Here is a 15,165-nt window from a genome sequence, read left to right on the forward strand (position 1 = left end):
ATTAAGTAACAAAAAAAATCAGGATTTATAGTAGCCTATCAGGTAATAAAACACTTGATTAGAGTGTCCCTAAGGTTCCAAATGTCTAGAGAGTAAAAAACCATTCAAAGCAAGGGCTATGTGAATTATTTCCATTTTTAAAATCCTGATATTCTTAAGAAGAAATCTCTTACACTCTTAAAGATAGTTAATAGAGTTTAAGAATTATCTCATGACTCAGGCTCCAGAGTAACAAAAGCTATAATAACATGAAATGGATAGTATTTGTATAATTGGTCCTACCACTGATAAAGCAACTTCACATGACCTCATTTACTATTCATATAAACCTTCGAAGTATTACTTCACATTCCCATTTTAAGTATGAGAAAATTAATGCTAAGACTAGCAGTGAACTGTCCAAAATCACACAGCTAATTAGCATAACACAAACCCAGTGCTTCTGACTGAAAGTCCATCTTCCTTCCATTACATCACTGTGTCCCCAACATGGGCATCTCGGGGACCCTTACTCAGAGTGGTACTGAGGGGTTATTATTCATATATGGCTGTCTGGGCTAACTCTGAATTCTGGATTCCTAGACAGTTGGAATTCACATACTTCATGTGGTAACCCTGCTTTACCTCGTGGATCAGCTGTTCCCATCCACGCGTGCATTCAACAAATACTCACTGAGCATCTACTATGTATTAGGCACTGTTCCAGGCCCAGGGATACAATAATAAAGAAAACAAAGTCCCCGCCACCAGAGAGCTTACATTCTAGTGTGGGGAGGGGGTACAGACAAAAAAACCAAATACATATACAGTACACAAGATGATGATACGTGCTACGGAGGGTAAGCGGAGTAGGGAAGGCCAGGGTCAAGAGCTGCCCTTTTATTAGATTAGGGAAGGCCTCATAGATAAGGTGGCCTTTGATCAGATACTGAAGGAAAGAGGGCATGGGCCATGCACATACGTGGGAGAAGTGTTTCACACAGAGTATAGCAAGTACAAAGGCTTGGAGGCAAGAGTGGGCTTCCCTTGTTCAAGGAACCACAAGGTGGACGGTATGGCTAAAGTGAAAGGAAGTGATGTAAATGAGGTGAGAGAAGTGACCAGGACAGAGTGTCTAGGGCCTTCTGGACCACTGTAAAGATTCTTTTACTTTAAGTGATACAAGAAGCTACTGAAGGGTTACGAGCAGAGGACAGACATGGACAGAGTAGCAGTGGGGAGAAGAGTGGGAAACGTGCTAAGAAAACCACTTAGCAGGTGACTGCAACAATCAGGCCAAAAAATGACAGTGGTTTGAATGAAGTAATCACATCAGATTCTAGATATATTCTCAAGGTAGGGTTGATAGACTTTGCTGGTGGGTAGGGGGTATGAGGGAAGAAAAGGAGTCAAGAATGACTCTAAGATTTTTGGCCTGCTCCACTAGAAAAACAGAGGTGCCATTTACTAAGATGGGGTAGACTACAGGAGGAAGGCTTGACATGGGACATGTCAAGACTGGGAAACCTAGGTGACAGCTGGGTGGAGACATCAAGTGGAAGGTTAATCTGGGCTAGAGATACAAACTTAGGACTCAAAGGCAATCTCGATGACATTGAAAGACTGAGACTAGAGGAGATTCCCTCCCCTGGGGAGCGAACAGCCATCCAGAGTAGGTGAGGTCTGGGCGATGTGCCCTAGGGTCCTCCAATGCATAGAGACTGTGGCAAGAAACTGTCCTCAGATTGTTACAAAAACGAGAAAATTGATCATGACTGCATAAATGCAGCTTTGTACACAAAGACTCTCAAATCTTAGTATTTTCATCTGGTTTTACAGAGGAAGAGACTGAGGCGCAAAGAAGTCATTTGCCTAAGGTCATGTGACTAGTTGTGGAGCCTGGATGTGAGTTCACACTCTTCGCAACCAGTGCTGGGGTTTTTTTTGTTTGTTTGTTTTTTTGTTGTACGCTGGCCTCTCACTGTTGTGGCCTCTCCCGTTGCGGAGCACAGGCTCCGGACGCGCAGGCTCAGCGGCCATGGCTCACGGGCCCAGCCGCTCCGCGGCATGTGGGATCCTCCCGGACCGGGGCACGAACCCGTGTCCCCTGCGTCGGCAGGCGGACTCTCAACCACTGCACCACCAGGGAAGCCCAACCAGTGCTGTTTTGCCTCTTACGACATAGGGGTCAAGAACCAGGCTCTGGAATCAGCCTGCCTGCCTAAAGGGAACTAATTACAAGCTTTGGATATTTAGACAAGTTATTTAATTTTTCTCCTTGCCTCAGGTTTCTTTATCAGTGATATGGGAATAGTAACAATACTGGCCTCTTGTGAGTGAGATAATTCCCATAAAAACAGCACAGTGCTTGGTATATAGTAAAAATTCAGTAAATATTAGTTATTGTTACTAATAAAACATAGGGGGAGTTATTACTAATAAAACACATTCAAATCACAGTCCTTATAAAGGGATCCTTTGTTCTTTAAATATTAGAAACCACAGAATTAAATTATGCTGCCTTTCCCCAAATCAAAACTGTATTACATACTTTAACTGTATTACATACTTTAAGAACCGCATTATTCAAAAGAGGGTCAGTGTGCTTCAGTTTATCTATGAAATAGCAAAATAATAACAGTTCTCAGTTCCTGGGTTCAAAAGACATAAGGTAAGTTACCCAATACCATATCAGAAGTAATAACAGTAAAGTTATCCCAGGACCTCTCTGAAAAGAAGCTGTAGAGGAGAGGGAAATGTGGTGGAAGGGCTTGGTAAAGAACAGACAAAACCACCTAAAACTCTGCAGAGTCTTGTTCTGTGGTTCAGTGCCTTAAGGCGGTGGCTCTCAAACCTTTCGGTCTGCAGACAATTCAAAAGGGCAGGGGACCCCCCAGACTCCGCCTGGTTCTCCAATGATGGATTAATGAATGTGTGAAGCAAATCATTAACTCATGTCCCAAACTCAAGTGCAGATGTACCATTTTATAGACATGAATGGGAAAATAACACCCTTTGAGAGCACCTGGCTGACACTTTGGAAGCCATTCGGAGACCTCTGGGTCCAAGACATCTCTTCCACCATACCTGACGGAGGGGAGGTGGAGCTGAATCAGGGGCTGAAGCACAGGGAGCCTGGTGAAATTTCTGGCTTCCACCACCTCATCACAAAGACATAAGATCTCGACACTGATTTCTTCTCTCTCACTAACAGATTTAGAGAGAAGGCATTTTAACCTTTTATTCTGATATGCAAACAACGGTTGCTGTTCTATGGTGCCCAGATCAAAACGAGAGACAAAACATTGCACACCTCGGATCCACGGTGACTTAGAAGTGCACTGTAGGAATTTCCTTTGTTGTCGTGACCTTTCATGTGACTTTTGAGACTGTACTGAGTGCTGAATGTTTTCTCACAGCCATTGCTGGGGCAGAAAAAGGGTCTTTCACCTGCAAGAATGACAAGACGTATTACTTTTACCATAAAATCATTTCACTGGATTAAGACATGTACTTTCCCCTAACAGAGGGAAGTAAATATTCTAATAAGGGTTCAAGTAATAAGTTGGATAAATTACAAGTTAATCATTCCAGTCCTAAAATTTAATGTAGAGCAAAGCACTGAGAATGGCCTGCTCCTGGGAAGTTAAAAGAGAAGATTAGTTTTTTTTCCCCCCAGATTCTTTTCTGAGAATCTCTGCATTGGTTTTATTTCTTAAGGTTGGACCCCTGAGTCCAATCTTTAGATCCTTTTTAACCTCTGAAAGAAACTCAAACATTATAGGTGAAGGCCAAATGATGAGGCTTGCTCTCTCCACAAAGCTCTACAGGTCTCAATGGAAGTACAGATATTTACTGACTCAATGAAGGTTAAAAAATAAAAATTAGCCTAAACTCACCAGTATGTGTACGGACGTGAGTTTTAAGGTGGTGGCTTGCTGCAAATGCTTTTCCACAGCCATCATGATCACACCTAAGTAAGTTGTTTAAGCAGAGAGGATAGCAGTCATTAGCTAATAGACCTTTACCTTCAATATCTCTTGTAAATACAAACTTACATTAAAACAACTGCTCAGAACACTAAGATCAGCTCAATGAAACTGGTTTTACAGATGGGAATGATGACAGGTCCCTGGAAAAGTAAGGTGACAAATCTCGGATCAGAGGGAGAGGTACGCCCAGGATAAGTATTTCTTGTCCTACAAGTAAGGCACATGTTGAGAGCCCTAACAATACAAGCCTTCTGATGAATTACACAACAGAATTCTATTGACAATGAGAACACATATGGAAAATCTACTGCAAATGGAATATAAGGAACATCAGTGGTGGGTACAGAGGCTCTCACATGGGCATGGGGACTGAAATACAACACTAGAACAAAATCAGTCAGAACATACTGGCTGTAATGTAATTATCTATAATCTTCAGAGAGCTTCTCTCTTTTACTTTCTTGATAACCAAAGCTAGAGGTAATATTTCCCTCCTTAGAACTCCTAGGGCATTTTTCTATATGCTGCTTTTATGGCACCTGTCATTCCCAATCTTATTTTAGCTCTACATGTATACATTTGTTATCTGTTCTCCTAGATTATAATTCTTTTGAGGGAAGGGTCCATGTAGTTCTTTACATCTGCTGTAGTCTTGCACATAGCAGGCATTCAGTAACTATTTACATGAAAATGAATGCATTTTCTTATAAGCCAACATATTTTATTTCTTTAAATAGAAAGCTTCTCTAAAGCATTTTACTTTTTAAGTACATAAAATCATTGTGTCTAAAGCCCCATCTAGCATTCAAGAAAAATTAGCAGTTTTAATCATGACAAGAATGCGTGTGACTGAATAGAAATCAGAGTCCCCTTGACAGCCCTACGGGGAAAAAAGTAACCCAAGCTTCACAGCAGCTGGAGAGTAACCAACTAGAATCTAAATACTCTGGCTTTTAGAGGGGCCATGACTCAGGAATGCATCTGTAATTTTTGAAACACATTTCCATTTAATTGGTGTTTAAGAGTTGACTGTCCCTGAAGACGTTTCAATTTCTAGGTATCCTAATGAGATGAGTGATTTGAGAACAGAAAGGTAGCATATTTAATGCCATGCACGTAAGAGCAATCCCTCCTGTCAAATCAAAGACACTGTTTATGGGCCATTTTCAGTAACATATCTATATTACATTTAGGGGGAAATCCTTACAAACTGATTACCTTGTTAAAAATGTCATATAATCATCCCAAAGTTGTTCTTCAATCCCTGCTGAATGCCCAGAACCACGCTAAATGCTATGAGCAGAGGAGAAAGTAGATGATACAACTCCTTCCTTCAACCTTATATTTATACATGCATCAATTAAATATACATGTGTGTGTCCATATATATATATATATATATATATAACAGATAAAAATGGATTTTCCTATATGTTTGTATGTACACATGACATATTACAAAGCAACAACCGAACAAGTGATAAAAGAAAAAAATACCTGAACCAGTAGCCTAAGCATCCCTACCCCTCATTTCCCCTCATTTCCCCCTTCCCTCCTCACCTCTTCTTAGGTACGTATCCCTGCCTCTGTGCTCAAAGCTCTTTCAGCATCTCAAGTCTCAGATACTGTCTGGTTACTTGTGATTCTTTTCTCAAAAGGAGAGCTGGTATCTTAGTATTTCTCTAGCACTGATAAAAGTACCCACCACGTAAGTGAGTTTCAACAAACGTTTCTTGAAAATAAAGGGGTGGGGAGGCTCCCCTGGTGGCACAGTGCTTAAGAATCCACCTGCTGATGCAGGGGACATGGGTTCGAGCCCTGGTCCGGGAAGATCCCACATGCTGCGGAGCAACTAAGCCCATGCGCCAAAACTACTGAGCCTGTGCTCTAGGGCCGGCGAGCCACAACTACTGCACCTGCGTGCCACAGTTATTGAAGCCCACGTGCTCTGCAACAAGAGAAGCCACCACAATGAGAAGCCCGCGCAGCGCAACTAGAGAAAGCCCGTGTGCAGTAACAAAGACCCAATGCAGCCAAAAATAAAAAGTAAATAAATAAAATAAATACATTTATTTTTTAAAAAAAGGAAGAAAAGAAAGGGAAAGAATGAGGCAGAGAGGCCACCACCCGCAGAGTAGGTAGGGATGCTCTTGGAATCCATCGCCACTCCTCCAGTCTGCAGTAGTTGGTTACAACTATCCTGGGGAAAGCAAACACTGCCCAAAGAACCAGCGAAGGGAATTTCCTTTCCACTTTGACAAATTTTAGAGGACATCAAAACACTCAGCTGAAACCTCGTCAGTGACAAATAGAAAACAGCAAGACCCACCGAAATGGCTTTTCTCCTGTATGGGTTCGAATGTGCTTCCTCAGATCACTGAGCGTGGTGAAGTACTTGCTGCAGCCTTCAGATTCACAGTTAAACGTCTTCCCTGTGTGAAGCCTCTGATGTGCTTTCAGCCTGCAAGGTATCCCAGAGAAATCCCCTTTGTCATAATGTACTACAGAGCCTTCCCACGTCAGCTTAATGTGCATCAGGGTCAAGTGCATAAGAATTCTATAGCCATAATACATTAGTATCCAACATTTTGTGCTCAAAGAGAAATTCAGAGAAGTATATGGCGTAGTGGTGTGAGTGTGACCCTGGAGCCAGGCTGCCTGGGACTCAAATTCTGTTCTCCTCTACCAGAAGGGGGACCTTGAGCCAGTTACAAAACCTCTCCGTGCTTCCATTTCCTGAGCAGTGGCTGTGAGGGCCAGCACTCAGGACACTTCCTAGCACACAATGGGTGCTTTTTAAGTGTCAGCTAGTATTTATCATGTGTGCTATTTTATACGCAATGTTGAACACTAATATAAGTCTCTTGACACAAACGGTGGAAAAGGGAAATGGCTGAGTGGACCACTCCCCATTTCTTGGGGGTAGAAAAAGTTAATCTTTAAGGTGAGGCAGGGAAGGAAGTGAAAGAAACCTTGGTTCCAAGCTCCTGAGCCAACAGGAGATATTATTCTATGCTAAATACTAAAATCCTGAGGCCAGGATGGCATTCCAGGAGATATGAATCTGGACACAAATGGACTCTGATTTTTAACCAACCCAGTATGTGTCAATCTTTAAGTTACAAGTTCCTCTAATGAACTGTCAACAGTTGAGCATTCCTGTCCTCTTTAAAGCCCTGAAAGTGAACGTCTGTACTGTACAGGGAGAGCTCTGCAGTCAGAGCTGGGGTCAGAGGCTGGTGGTGCAGGGAGGGAGGAATGGGCTGACCTGTATAGCGTGTTGAACGCCTTCTCACAGCCCTGCACGTCGCACTCAAACGGCTTCTCCTTCGTGTGCACCCGCACGTGGATCCTGAGACTGTAGGAGGTGAGGAAGGCCTTGCCGCAGCCCTCCTGATTACAGACAAAGGTGTACTCTCCCCGGTGGGTCTTCTGGTGGGTGCGCAGGTTGCCTGCTGTGCTGTAGGTGCGGGGACAGCCCTCAAAGGTGCACTGGTACCGCTTTACCTGGCAGACAGAAGACACCTTGTCAGTGGGACAAAAGAGCTGCTCAGGGCCTAACTCCCCGCAGGGCTTGGCTCTCAGGAGATGCAGATGAAACACACAGGTTTTTATCATCAACACAGAAAACACCCTCTAACAGAAGTGGGGAAAATCTTCCCGTTGACCAAATTACACCCGGACGACAAATGATGCGAGTAATGCCCAAGAGACAAGCTCGTAGGTAGGTAAACACTCTAAAAGAATATAAGAACAGTGTTTTCGGACTTGTAAAAGTCTACTCCCATAGGTGGGCACATACTACTACACTTACCCATATTAAAATACAATTTGACTTTAAGGCTTGATTGAACATCCTGCCCTCTGGCACTATATCTTGATTGGAATTGACCAATGTTAAATTGACTTTAAAACACTCTGAAATTTATATACTCAGTCATAGGTATACTAGCACAGTTTTGTACTAGCATAATTTCCACTGCATTATTTTCAGGTCTACAGAATGAAAAAAATGTACCATGAATTTCTGGGAGTATTTGGTAGTACCACGTTTCTCAAGCTTCCAGCCTATTGGTCTCCTTCCCACCATCACACCCTTCTGGAAAGGGTGCTATCCACAGGTGCCTCCACCTCCCTCAATGCCCGTGGAACCACTTGGCCAGGTGGGCTTCACCGGACGAAACCATTCTCTTGAGCTTCCCGGTGGTAAAACTCTTTCCTCCTTCCCAATTTTCCTTTAGTATTTGAAAAAAAAATCTCATCAACAATGCCTTCTCCTTCTGAAAACTTGTCTTTCACCACACAGTCATTCTCTGGGGCTCTTTATCGTCTTCCCTGAGCCACTCACTCCTTTTCTTTAACCTCTAAATGTAGGTTTAGCCCAAAACTTCTCTCTCATCTCCCAAACCTTCCCCATCTCGCCACTGGTTCAGAGGAAGCATCGTAGCCTTGGCTGGAGAAGACTGAATTCTGGCACTTAGGTTCAGGACTTTGGGTGGGTCTTTTCACGTCTCTGAACTAAAGATTCTTCATTTCTAAAAGGCAAAACTGAATGCCTGCCCTGCCTGTCTGACGGTGCTTCTGAGCAGAACAAAATGAGATAAAGCATCTGTGGAAAGACTTTGTCATTGATCTGATGCTATACGTATCAGGGTGCTAGTTCTGCCTATTCTTCAGCTTTAGCGAACATCTTCATCCTTTAATCCTCATCTTTCTCTAAAGCTTCAGTCCATAGCTCTCACCACACTATTGGTATTCATTCAACAGTTAATGAACTACTATGTCCCAGGCAACAAGCTAGATACCACAGATAAAAAGGCGACCAAGACATAAAGCTCTGTCTTCAAAGAGTACCATTTTAATGAGGAAGACGCGCACAAATTATCATACACTGTGCTGAGTCGGACAACAGATACACACCCGCGGTGCTGGGGAAGCATGAAGAAGGGAAACCTAACCCCTCTAAGAAAGACTGGAAACGGTGAAGGCTCAGAAGCTGAGGCACTCTCTCTGAACTGAGGGTGTTTTCTGGTTTGCCTATTTGTCCATTTTTTAGGGATTAAACTGAAAAAGTGTTCCTCAGACAAACTGGAAGAGATGGGCATTCCAGAAAGAAGTAACACCTTGAGAACTACACTGGAGAGATAAATGAGTACGCCGGTACAGGGGACCACAAACACACCTGAGTAGGTAAGAGACTGGAAAAAGAATCCAGAAAAATAAGGTGAAGCCTCCTTAGTTAAGCTATGGAGTAGAGGAATAGGACAATGGGAGCCATCAGTAGGTTTTAACCAATATCGCAACACAATCAGATGTGGGGTTTAGAAAAGATCATTCTGGAAGCTATGGAAGACAGACTGGAAGGCTAATAGAAAAAGGGGTAGAGATTAAGAGAAGAGAGACAATAGTCCAAGATAGAGATGAGAAGAATCTGAACTAGGGAAGTGACAGTGGACATCATGAGAGATGAATTGCAGAGAAATTAAAAGGGGAGAAATGAGTGGCTGTAGTGACAACTGGGTGCATGGCAGTGGTCGGGGAGAGGCAAAGTCAAGATCAACTCCCGTGATTGGGGCCTGGATGACCAAAGAGATGGTCACATACCAATTTTGGACTGGATGGGGGCTGGGGAGAGACGATAAGTTGGGTTTGAGGTGCTGCCAGGTAGAAATGTCTAGTAGACAGACATATAGGCTGGAAGCTAAAAAGAAAGTCTACAGCAGGAGCCCCTGGTACACAGATAATAGATGACTTTACTATACACTAAAGCAGGCTGGTTCAAGCCCCAGCTCTGCCACTTACTGTGTAACCTTTGGAAAATTACTTAAGCTGAGTCTCAATTTCCTGTTTATAACAAGGAAACAAAATCGATCTTTTTGGGGTTGTTGTAATAATTAGGAATAATCTGCGTAAAGTATTTCAGTAACAGGGACTGACATATAGTAGATGCTCAGTAAAATCTTGGCTACGAGGACAAAGGACGGGCTCCTGAATGTCACCAGTGTTTAAGGAACTGGTCAAAGAAGAGAAGCCATTGATGGATGAGATGGATGAGTGGGAGACAGGGCTGGGGAATTAGGAAGAGAAGCAAAGGAGACGGATGTCACAGAAGCCAGAAGATAAAGAGTCTCAAGGAAAAGAGAATGATCGAAATGTTAAATGTCAGAGAAAACAAGGAAGATAGGACTGGGAAAACTACTGGATCCAGCAGCTAGGAGTTCACCAATGACTCAGCAAGGCTAGTTTTAATGGACTGATGAGGTCAGAAGTCTGGACGAAGGTGAATAAGGAAAGGCAGGGATAGAGACTGGAGATGGAGAGCAGTAGCACAAGTGGACTTCTGAGTTGATAAAGTGTTGTTTGTCTGTTTGAAGTAAGATAGGTCTTGAGCGTTATCTGGAAGGAGAAAGGTCCTGGAAAAAAGAAGCTGAGGATCTGGGAGGAACATAAAGACCACAAGGATATTTAAAAGCCTGGGTGGAGGGAAAAGCCTCAGGTAGGGGGAAGGACATTCAGTTTCAGAGAAGGAGGATCTGAGGTGAGGGTGCGTATGATTCAAGGGCCTTGTGAGCCATGCGGTCTCTCTCACAGCCACTCAACTCTGCTGCTGTATGTGACAGTAACCATAGACAATATATAAATGGACAAGCAAGGCTGTGCACCAAAAAACCTTTATTTATGGGCAATGAAATCTGAATTTCATATCATTTTCATATATCATGAAATAATGTTCTTTTGATTTTAAAAATAATTTAAAAATGTGAAAACCATTCTACAAAAACCGGCGTCTGTATGGACTTGGCCTGTGGACCACAGTTTGCCAAACCCTGAAAACCTGTGGGCGTGGGGAAGGGAGGGGCCCATCTCCCCTCTGGCTCCTTGTCCTTCTCTCAAAAGCCCATCTCCCGGGTGTGGAGAAAAGGGAACCCTCTTGCACAGTTGGTGGGAATGCAAACTGATACAGCCACTATGGAGAACGGTATGGAGGTTCCTTAAAAAACTAAAAATAGAACTACCATACGACCCAGCAATCCCACTACTGGGCATGTACCCTGAGAAAACCATAATTCAAAAAGAGTCCTGTACCACAATGTCCACTGCAGCTCTATTTACAATAGCCAGGCCATGGAAGCAACCTAAGTGTCCATCGACAGATGCATGGATAAAGAAGATGTGGCACATATATACAATGGAATATTACTCAGCCATAAAAAGAAACGAAATTGAGTTATTTGTAGAGACAGGGGCAGGAGAGGAATAAAGATACAGATGTGGAGAATGGCCTTGAGGACACGGGAGCGGGAAGGGTAAGCTGGGACGAAGTGAGAGAGTGGCATGGACATGTATACACTACCAAATGTAAAACAGATAGCTAGTGGGAAGCAGCCGCATAGCACAGGGAGACCAGCTCGGTGCTTTGTGACCACCTAGAGGGGAGGGATAGGGAGGGTGGGAGGGAGATGCAAGAGGGAGGAGATACGGGATATACGTATGTGTATAGCTGATTCACTTTGTTATAAAGCAGAAAGTAACACACCACTGTAAAGCAATTATACTCCAATAAAGATGTTAAAAAAAAAAAAAAAGCCCATCTAGCCTCTGGCTCCTTGTCCTTCTCTCAAAAGCCCAACCACCGATAGGATCTTGCACATGTCTTTAGGTTCCCCAGGCAAGTGCTCTCTCGCTCATTCATCCCTTTCCCTTCCCCATGCCACACAGGACATGCTCCATAAACATCTGCTGAACTGAACTACTGACCAGGCATTCTCATATCTCAGTGCCTAGCTTTGAAGCCAATCACTGCCAGATTTATTCGAAAACAGTGTCCCACATGTACCACCTCTCTGCTCAAATGATTAAGTCCCAATTCCCTAGCCTTGTACTCAAAGTCCTTCCAGGTCCTCTTCTGTCACCAGGCCAAAAGCAGGCTCTGTTGAGGCCTACAGGGGACGGTAACCCCTTCCCTAACTGCAACACTGAATTCCCACTCGCGTGCCTTTGTTCTCTCTCTTTTCTCTCTACTGGAAATGCCTGGTTCCTTTCTTCTCTGCTTTTCTGTGTCTCTCTCTTCCATTCAAGCCTCACTACCTCTGATGCCCGCCACTATCACTCCATATCTATGTGACAGTGCCCTTCTCTGAATTCTAATAATATTTAACTATGCCACTCAGTGTACATGGTTAATTATCCTCTCACACACATGTCCTGATTTTTCATCAAGACTAAAAACAAACCTCTTTGGTGCTGCAAGATAGAGATTTCAAAATGATCACTGACCAGGAAGGAGAACCAATAAAGAAGTCTGCATGTCTCCATCGTAGAGCTTACGACGACAGTGAATGACAAGAGCAGAATTTCATTCTTAAGACGCTACAGCAATTGATAACTTTGTAAGTAACAAGCACAACTAACTATCCCTCCCTGTCTCCCAGCCCTACCAACCCCTGCTCCCATCTAGGTTTTCTTACTTGGCCAGTTCAAGCTTCCATTAAGTGTTCCTTCCTCAAGGACCTCTTCCCTGACCGATCCCTACCCCCTCCCCAAACTAGAAGAGGTACCCTTATTACAGGTTCTCATAGCATCCTGTATTTCTTTAAAGCACGTAGATAATTTACATGATTATCTATTTGGAATCTAGGCACAGCAGTAGCTGGAAAGCAGGAGGCACTAAGTAGATATTTGTGGAGTTAAATGAATAAACGGCTACTCTCCAGCTGGACTGTAGGCTCCATGAGAGCAAGGACCACATCCGTCTTGTTCACTGCCAACAGCCTCAGGAACTAGCCTTGTGGAGAAGTAACTCAGATTTGTTGAGTGAAGGAATGGATGACTAAACGAACAAACAAAACCAAACCAACAGGACTTAGTGTTGAGGAAAGTAGTGGCAAGGACTATAAGTGACAAAGCAACAGAGTTTCAAGGAGGATGGTCAACCAGGTCAAATGTAGCAGAGGTGACTGAGGGAGCATTTCTTGGACTCAGCCAATTCACAAGGTCAGAACTGCCCCAGCAAGACTAGCTTCACTGGAGGGGTAGAAACAGAAGCCAGGACGTAACAGGCTGAAAAGTCAGGGAAAAGCGAGGAGCTAGAGACAATGAATGTACCTACTCTTTCACGGAACGGCTGAGGAGAGAGAGGGGAAAGTTAGGAGAGAGGACGAAGAGTGGGGAAGGTATTTATATTTAACGGGGGGACAGATGACCGTCAAAGCAAATGCTCCCCAACAGTATGCTGAATAAACGCACAACCCCACCCCATCTGGAGGAAGGCAGTAAATGGAAGTCTCTATACTGTGTCTTTCAGAATCGTTTCTAAACAGCACCACATTTCACAAAAAGGGAAAACTAAACCTCCTCAAACTGGATCAGAGGAGGAAGTTGCAAAAAACACGTTACACAGAGGAGGTGTTGCAACATTTGGTACATTTAAATACAATTTATTTTTTTTTGAATGCGTACATGCATGATAAACCTTATGTTCCAGGGATTATATCCTCCCAGGTGCTAGGGATAGAGAAAAAAATGGCCCCTGCTCTCAAGGAGCTCAAAGTCAAGAGGCAATTCAAACAGACAAGAACAATATGGTATGAGAAGTTGTATGGATACTAGAATATAGAGAAAAACTTAGGGAAAAAAAACTACAAAAAACTTAAACTTGGGGATGACTAAGAAAAGCTTCTCGAAGGAGGTGATACCCAAGCTAAATTTAAAGAACTTGAGGGAGAGGTGACACATAATAAATTGGCCTATCGAAATTAACTAAAGTATCTGTAATATGAACATAATGTCACCAAAGATTCCACTGGAAAACACGTTTCTCCAAAAGAGTTTGAGCACTGCATCACTTAAATGGCTGTCGATTACGAAGTTAAGGAGCTCAGAGACAGCACAGTTTGGGCTCACTGAGGACGGACCAGGTCTAATGCTAGGAATGGGCAGGAGGCATGAGCTTTCAGAGAACTAATGTTGATTCATAAAGTGTTCTGAGTAGTTCTAGAATAGAGAAGTATTTAACAAGGATGACTGCCCTGTTAACAGGATCAGAGGAGGAGAAAGATGAATGAGATAGGCAAAAATGAGAAAAACACTGGAACTCTAGGAGACAAAAGCTTAAAAAAATTCAGAAGAGAAAAAAGGCTGGGTTTCTGCTGGAGGAAAAAGAAATGAGTCCGAGAGAACTAGATCCTACACACATTAACAGCGCCATTCTCAATAAGGAAAGGGAGCCTCTGATTGTGAGCACCCAGCATCTGAACATTCTTATAAATAAATGATTGGCTTGGCCGTTACAGCTGTAGGAGCTGCCCTTTCCTTCCCATCACTAGGGACTTCCCATCCCTCTGCCCAGTACCAACTCTGTTTCCACACTGGCAGTGATCTCCTTTCTCCCACTCCATAATGTGCAACCAAAGAGCTCGAAGCAGGAATGGAAGAGCTCTGCAGTGACCTCCACTGCCCATCTCAGAGCTGAATTTACATAGCTGCTCCCACACCTAAATCCTTTACCCTTACAGAACTAATGCCATCCTGTTGCCCCTCATTTCTCAGCCCTTTTCATAGCTAACGGGTTTCAGTGCCTGATTCTCCTCTCTGTCTTCACAAAGGTGGTGTGTATGATAGGAAAGCACAAAGTCCTCAGTTCAAATCTCAACTCTACCACTTGCCAGTTGTATGTCTCTAAGCCTCCGTTTTCTCATCTGTAAAATGAGAGCTAACAGTACCTATTTTATAAGATTGTCATGAAAATAGCAAACGATCAGAGTCCCTAACACAGTGCCTAGTACACAGCAGGCACTCAGCAGGATGCTAACCATCGAATCCTCTTGCCACTGTCACTGCCAGCATAACAGGAATCCTCATTCTTTAGCTGTAAGAGTCCTCAGCTTATGAAGTAAGTCAGTCATGGGAATGTAATGTACAGCATGGTAACTATAGTTAATAATACTGTATTGTATATTTGAAAGTTGCTGAGAGAGTAGATCTTAAAAGTTCTCATCACGAGAAAAAAAAGGGCTTCCCTAGTGGTGCAGTGGTTGGGAGTCCGCCTGCCGATGCAGGGGACACGGGTTCGTGCCCCGGTCTGGGAAGATCCCACATGCCGCGGAGCGGCTGGGCCCGTGAGCCATGGCCGCTAAGCCTGCGCGTCCGGAGCCTGTGCTCCGCAACGGGAGAGGCCACAACAGTGAGGGGCCCG

The 15,165-nt window shown here is 43.6% G+C and overlaps 1 protein-coding gene across 2 annotated transcripts in view; it reads right to left on the minus strand.

Moving 5' to 3' along the window:
- MTF1 (metal regulatory transcription factor 1) overlaps window positions 1–15,165 on the minus strand; it is a 42,960-nt gene that overhangs the window by 17,945 nt on the left and 9,850 nt on the right. For both annotated transcript variants that reach the window (XM_024738897.1, XM_024738896.1), the window contains exons 3-6: window positions 7,240–7,478; window positions 6,301–6,432; window positions 3,879–3,952; window positions 3,293–3,429 (exon numbers count right to left, since the gene is read on the minus strand). In XM_024738897.1, coding sequence (XP_024594665.1) covers window positions 3,293–3,429; window positions 3,879–3,952; window positions 6,301–6,432; window positions 7,240–7,478 — 582 coding nt within the window. The remainder of the gene's footprint in view (window positions 1–3,292; window positions 3,430–3,878; window positions 3,953–6,300; window positions 6,433–7,239; window positions 7,479–15,165) is intronic.

The sequence above is a fragment of the Neophocaena asiaeorientalis genome, unplaced genomic scaffold, assembly GCF_003031525.2.
Source record: "Neophocaena asiaeorientalis asiaeorientalis breed wild unplaced genomic scaffold, Neophocaena_asiaeorientalis_V1.1 scaffold106, whole genome shotgun sequence".
Classification (NCBI taxonomy): Eukaryota; Metazoa; Chordata; class Mammalia; order Artiodactyla; family Phocoenidae; genus Neophocaena; species Neophocaena asiaeorientalis.